This window comes from Varanus komodoensis, unplaced genomic scaffold, assembly GCF_004798865.1.
Source record: "Varanus komodoensis strain SLA01 unplaced genomic scaffold, ASM479886v1 scaffold10, whole genome shotgun sequence".
NCBI lineage: Eukaryota > Metazoa > Chordata > Lepidosauria > Squamata > Varanidae > Varanus > Varanus komodoensis.
In genome coordinates this window covers 21,331,066-21,337,868 of record NW_025335269.1, presented here as the reverse complement: position 1 = coordinate 21,337,868, position 6,803 = coordinate 21,331,066, and the positions used below count along the sequence as shown (strand labels likewise).

Below are 6,803 nucleotides of genomic sequence, written 5' to 3'. Positions count from 1 at the left end.
AGGTGGGAACACAGCAAACATGCACAATATAAAGTGAAAGTGCCCGTGACATCTACGGATAATACCAGTAGGGCAATATTCTAGCTGGAATGGAACTCCCACATCACCTAGCAAAGAGCTCTCAAAATGCGCCTTAGGGCACCTTTGACCTGGTGCTTGTGGGCACCCCAGCTATGGGTGCAAGTCCAGTATAGCAGAGCCAAGGCTGCCACCACTGAGCATAAAGCAAACCCAGTATCTCCTACTCTCAAGTGCTTTCACCCCCATGGAAATGACTGGCTAAAGATCCTTTCATTGGGTTTCTTAACAGCACTCTTGTGTTCTTAGGGAAGCATAGCTTATAGATTATACGGTTTTCTCAGCGTTGCATACAACTTGGTTGTCAAATCAGTGTTAGCATAATCAACAACTTGGGGCACTCCTTTATAAATCTCCCCACTCCCCACCCTTTCATCCTCAAAGCACTTGGTCTGGGTTTTGGTGGAAACGGCAAAAGATTTATTAGGAATTCTGGCAAAGATCACAGCCTAGGAAAAGGGTTGGTCAGTTTCAGAGCACAAAGCAGTTAGTGGTTTAAAGTGACAATTTAGTGGCAAGCAGGAAAACAGAAAATCACAGTCTAATGATTTATAGCCCTGTGGTCAGCTCTGAAAATGTATGGTCTCTGTGGTGGGATTCCTCCAGTGCCTGGTTGAGTCCTGCCATTTCTTTCTCCGAGCCCTGCACTCTAGCATTTTTACCTAGAGGCAGGTGCATCTCCTCTGCTTACATGGGTTATGTTACTCCTCACATCAGTATCAAGAAAAAAAGACCTCAGGTTCTTTCCCAGTGGAGTTCTCTCCTTCCATCCTCACCACCAGCACTCAGGGTGGAGATTCCAGAAGTATTTATTGCTTGAGTCTGTTGACTTTCTGACAATCCCTCTTTTCTAGCTCTGAGAAAGAGTTCTTGATGCAGCCTCATTGTTTGGGCACCTGGGCAATTTTCCCAGGTACCCAAACTCTCAAGTTTGGGTTTTGAAACTCTCTCAATGGGTTTGAGAGTTCTGTTTACCTTCAACTGACATCACAAGACCAACATCTTGCCTGTAGCTACTAGTTTCTCTTCTGTTTTTAGCAGACAGCAAGAATTAATGGTAAGTTCAAGGTTTCTTCTTTTCAACATTGAGTAAGATGGAGTTAGTGTGGTCTGGCTGAGTGGGCCACCCTAAGTGGACTATGACAGGTGTTCTGTCGAGCTTCTCCCCCTTCCGTCCACCTACAAGGCCATGTAACTGCTGCAATCTAAAGCTCCTCAGATGCCATCTCCTGTTCCACCAGGGCTAGTTGTTTAGCTTTGATAGGATACCGAATAGTGTGGACTTGTACCCCAATAAAATATCTCCTTGGATCTGCCAACAGAGGGCCTTTGAGCAGCCCAAGTGTTTTAAATTATTGCCATTTCAGGAACTTTTTTCTGAAGTTTGTTTGACTATTGAGCTGGAGAAGATCTTCATTCATAGCACATGTCATGGCTTCTTTATATCAGCAGTACCAGAAAGAACTTTGCACTGGACGTCTCCTGTAATTGCAGCATCCTATGGTCCAGATTGTGTGGGCTGGTGTGCAGAGGTAGCAACTTGCTTAAAAGCTTAAATGTGATGGATTTTTCACTCCTTTGACCCTACAAAACCTATGGATGTTTCTGGTGTATGATGTTGCAAAGAGAGGACTAGCATGGATGGAAACTGAGTTCCAAAATTCCCATAGAATAGAGGCTTTACGATCATTGGAAATATATAAGACAACACATGTGAGATGAAAATAGTGATTCTTTAATAATTACTATACTCAGTAGAAGTCAGAAAATGAGATACAAAGAGCAAAAATAGAACACCAGCATTGGTAAATACATACACTTTAATTGCATAGGACGGCAATTGTTGCAGCCTGAAAGTGCTCACAAAAATACAAGAATTTTTTCCCTACATGCTAAGCCCCAAGAGATCATTTATTGCAGTCTTTGAAGAAAGACACATTTAATCCTACCATGCTTTCACAACAGTGGCCTGTCTCACTCTGCTGGTTTGAAACAAAAACTCAGGCTAACTGGCTGCACAATAGCATGGCCTTGTGATGAGCTTAGCACCGTGACAGCATTTCCTTCCTTCAGTTCCCCCTCCAAAGATTTCCTTTTGCAAATACTTAGATCCATAATGTGAGGCATTTTAAGGCAGGCTTGTTCTGTTGGCTTCAATGGAGCTACACAGAATAGGCAGTAATACACTTAGCAATGTAAACACTGGATTCCCAAATTGAGAGACTATTAAGTTTGAAGCACCTTCTTAGGCTCCAGCCTAACAGGCTCGTGGATAAAAGCATAACCATGTCAAAAATGGTTTGAGAAAGAAGGCAAAAATTAGAAAGCTTTGGTTAATAGATTAACCTTGGTATCTGGTAAAATCATTTGGTCTCAGTTCTCTATGTAAAGCTTTATAAAAACCACCTAGACTCGAATAAGGCACTTTTATGCAGTATGGAAATTGTTCTGTAAGAACCTTACAACAGAATCTCAATGTGTAACTATTGCTTGATTTTTCCTCTTACTTCTTTATCTGTTTTCAATGGGGTACAGAAAAGACACAAAAGGTGATGGAGATACAACTGAATTCCACAACTATATAAAACTTGACAGAGGGAAAGATGAAATACCTAGATTTCTGTCAAAACATGTGTCACAAATGTAACCTATACCCTGGCCACCTCCTTCATATGACCCAGAGAAAGAATTTAGTTTCCCCTTCACCCCACTGCAAACCTGCACATGAAGAGGTGCAGGGTCCTCCTGCAAGGAGAACTACCAAAAGTGGGATGTCGAACATTTTCTTCTTTTCAATCTCAGTTTGTATGCTGTCCAATTACCAATGTCTCTGGACGGCTAACAGCATAAATCAAGAGTGCATTCTCGAGCTGGAAGGGCCTTGCACTTGTTCACCAGCTGCGGACCCAGTCCAATGAGTACCAATCCCTTTCCTCTCCCTTTATATAGCAGGCTTCCCCAACTGACTGCCCCAAAGATGCTTTGGACTACAACTCCCATCATCCCCAGCCAGTAAGGCCAACCTAGAGGACATTCAACTGGTTCCCAGCTCTCTGCTCATTTCTCCTACCTGTGGCTGCTGAAGATCCTTAGAAACAGAAATGCGAGCTTTCCAAGTAGATCCTGGGCACCAATCTCCATCTTGGGGATATGCTGCCAGCCAGAGTTGTACCATGCTAGAAGGCTAACAATCTGATTAGTGTAATGCAGCGTCTAGTGACAGACAAGGATCCTGCTCATGACTGTAAATGGGGAAGGAGAACAAGCAAAAAGGAACAAGAATGCATAAGCAGGAGCAGCTGCTTGGTTTCCAGCTTTAACAGGGAGTTTAAAGGAAAACACAAAACTCTTGAATTCTACAGGACAACCCTAGGCTGGCCATTTTTTCCCTTTTATAGGTATGCATGCTATGAAGGTTTCATAGCCCTAAACAGTGAAAATCCTGGCCCATTTTTTAGTTACTTCTTTGAAAGGCAGAAAACTACTTGCTGGGTTTTTAAATATTTTTTTCAGTTTCATAAATAAAGCTTTAACGTTGTAAGAAAAGGTTAGAATACTTTGGATGTATTTCTGTCTTTCCCCCTTAACTCTGATAAGCAAATCCTTTTCCTCAATGCCAGATCATACAACACTTTTGAAACGCCATGCCATTTCAAGAAGGTTTGCCATACACTCTATGCAGTTGACACTAATGTTGAAGAACAGATGTTTAAACATTAGACCCAAAGCTTCCTTGCATATCAAGAAAATCAGTTTGTCAGATCCTAGCCCTACTAAGCTAATATATTACAAAGATTTCCTCACCACCATGTTCCCTATTTTACAGGAAGTAAACAGGAAGCACTAAACAGACTTGATGCTTTTCCAAAGGATAAGCTTCATAAGGCAAGAAACAGCACAACACTGAAAAACACTGACACAACCAAGACTGAGAAACCTATTCAGCTAATCTTTCAAGTCTGCTTTCAGCTATGCCCCTAATTTTAATATCTATGGTGAGCCAGTGTTCTCCCAGGTTACTGACCATGTCAGTTTCAACTATACTGCTGGATCCGTTGCTTCCAGACCATTCACTGGGCCCTGAAATAAACTTTCCCTGCCCATCATGCTTTCTTCAAAGATACACCATGTCTTTAAACATTTAAATTAAGTAGTCTTCTGAGCTATACATGTGTATTTGCTCATGGTTTTGCTACCTAACTAATCAGGCAGTCACTACAATTATCATTATCATTATTGTTTGTGCCTGCAGAGACACACACCATTGTGCCGCATCCTTCAGCATTTTGCTCCAGGAAACAACTAGTTTGAGACTCAGAGTGCATTAACATTGTCCCTACAAATCTATACTCATTTGCAACATGCATTTGAGATTGGGATCAACAGCACATTTGCAAACAAATGTTCTAATGACTGATTCCAACCATTAAGAGTTCAACAGAGTGTAGCGTTTATCTATCATTACCAACCCTATTAATCGTAACTTTTTTCTCCTACAACTGCAACTGTCATAATCAATCCTGGTTTTGCTAGCAAGTGGTCTTTGCACCAAATCTTTACCATTCTGGACACAAGAGAACCATTACTTCTAGCAATCATGTGTATCATATTAAGACTCCGTGGGGACTTCAATGTAAAATGAATGGTTTCAATGCCTGGAGCAGGAATGAGAACAAGGTTTTGTTAGACCCGCAGAGTCAAATTCCTGGAGCCAGATTTTTCTCCTTGGCTCAGTTTTCTTGGCCAAACTCTGTACCTTGTGTGAACCATACCACCCCAGCTAGTGGATCAGTAGGGGTTAACCAAGGTTTGGTAGTCTGACTCTGAAACAGGTTTCTTATTACCTATTTTTAGGAATGGTTGACTTTAGACAAATTGTTAGTGTTTCCATGGGACAGTTCTGGAAACTTGGTTAACCCATTCGCAGCACAGCGCAACATTGTAATAGGAATGTAGATGCATTGCTTTTGTTTAGTAAGCTTCTTGGACAGGATACCAATAAAGCTTCCTTGGTTTCATGCATCAGGAACCCTTGAAAATTAGTCTCAAGTGCACACTTGTCAAAAGTAAATAAGGGCACTTTGCATCATTCACATAACACATCCACAACCACCTCTTGATCAGAAAGCTGCTCAAAAGCTTCCTGCACCACCATTTCGGAGGGAGCAACAGTTGCTGTGCCGGCTGGCGGAGACTTCTTGCAACTCAGGTCTGAAAAAGGACTGAACCATCGCAGTGAAAGATCACCCCCGAAAGCCAGCTTCATCCCTTCCCAGCCGCTGACTTTTTCCCAAGTTGGCTCCTGTTTTTTAAGTCGCTCTATGCCCTGCAGAAAACAAAATAGGTTGGGTTTATTCATTACAGCCAAGCACCACAGCACTTGGGACATGGTAAGAGCATCAAAGCAGTCTAGGATCTTTCCTCGCCAGAGGATATGAAGGCTTCTGAAGAAAGAAACAAATGGCCCGGACAGCCTTCAGCAAGAAATAAAACAGGAGGGAAAATTCAAGAGTACCTTGACCAGAAAAGGACTCAGGCACATTCCCCTCACTCTGGTGAAAGGCCAAAATGGTGTTTTTCACACCTATCTGGGGGAGATTCACAATACTACAGCAAGGGTTGCCAGATTTTCTTAGGTCCAGAATTCTTGGCCACAAGCATGAACTTTGTGGGGTTGGCTCATTAATCAATGATTTTATGATCTGCTGCATGAAAAGCCAACAGAATCCATCTGCCTGTGATGGCTTGTGTCCAACACTCTGTTTTTGACTTTTCACACAGGAATATTCTATTAGGGCAGTCACCAAACCAAAGAAAACCTAGTGAATTAATAGTACAAGTTCAAGCTATTAAAGATGTTCCAGGTTGCAAATTAAGCAACAGTTCTGAAGAAAAACAGCAGTGTTTTAGAACAGACGTCTATTTGTGACAAGAGATACCTTATTTGAAGATCTAATTCTTCACATATAATAAAAGACATCATCTTTTAAGGGTGCCTGGTTTGGGAACAGGTATTGGAAAGTTATTTGTGTTAAAACAGAACAACTCAGCAGGGGCTATTTAATTAAGTGGGCTTTTCTGCATTACCAATTTTTGCATTACCAGTCCAAAAAGTACTACAGACCTAGCATGAACTTCATCAAAGCAAAAGCAGTTGTTCTAGCTGTTTTTTTCAAAATCAGGCAGAGACAGCAGCAGCTTTTGACATTTTCATTCACATCCACCGTACCAGCTGAAAAGAATCCCTCATATGCATGTGAAAACAGCTCTTCTTCAAATGATCAAAAATCCTGGAAAAAGCAGAAGTTGAGAAGAGCCCACTGTACATGTGATTAAAAGAAGAGGGGTCTTTTCAGATACTATGGCCTGGTGTGTGTGTAACGGCAACCCCCAATATGGGTTATTGTTGAATAATGGGTTGCCACTGTGTGCAGCCACCTTTGTACTATGAGTAGCTCACCAGGGAGAACAACCCAGAGTTCACAGCCCAACAACAAACCATGGGTTAGCTTCCAAGTTTGATAACAGTTAACAAGCCTGGTTTGTTAGCATGGTTTGGTCCACAGAACACAAAACCCCCTAATTCAAGAACCATCCATGGTTCAATGACAGCACACACTCAACTTAGATTCTGGTTTACTAGGTTCTGTGAACCCAGCCACTGTCAAGCTCCAATGATCCATGGAAGTTTTGCTAGGGCAATGGACTAGCTCCCCATGAAGTTG

The 6,803-nt window shown here is 42.0% G+C and overlaps 1 protein-coding gene across 3 annotated transcripts in view; it reads right to left on the bottom strand.

The window, feature by feature from the left end:
- Positions 1 to 1,792: 1,792 nt before the first annotated feature.
- ZDHHC3 (zinc finger DHHC-type palmitoyltransferase 3) overlaps positions 1,793 to 6,803 on the bottom strand; it is a 41,430-nt gene continuing 36,419 nt past the window's right edge. For all 3 annotated transcript variants that reach the window (XM_044456293.1, XM_044456285.1, XM_044456275.1), the window contains one exon: positions 1,793 to 5,404. In XM_044456293.1, the coding sequence (XP_044312228.1) occupies positions 5,165 to 5,404 (240 nt within the window). In that variant the 3' untranslated portion in view covers positions 1,793 to 5,164. The remainder of the gene's footprint in view (positions 5,405 to 6,803) is intronic.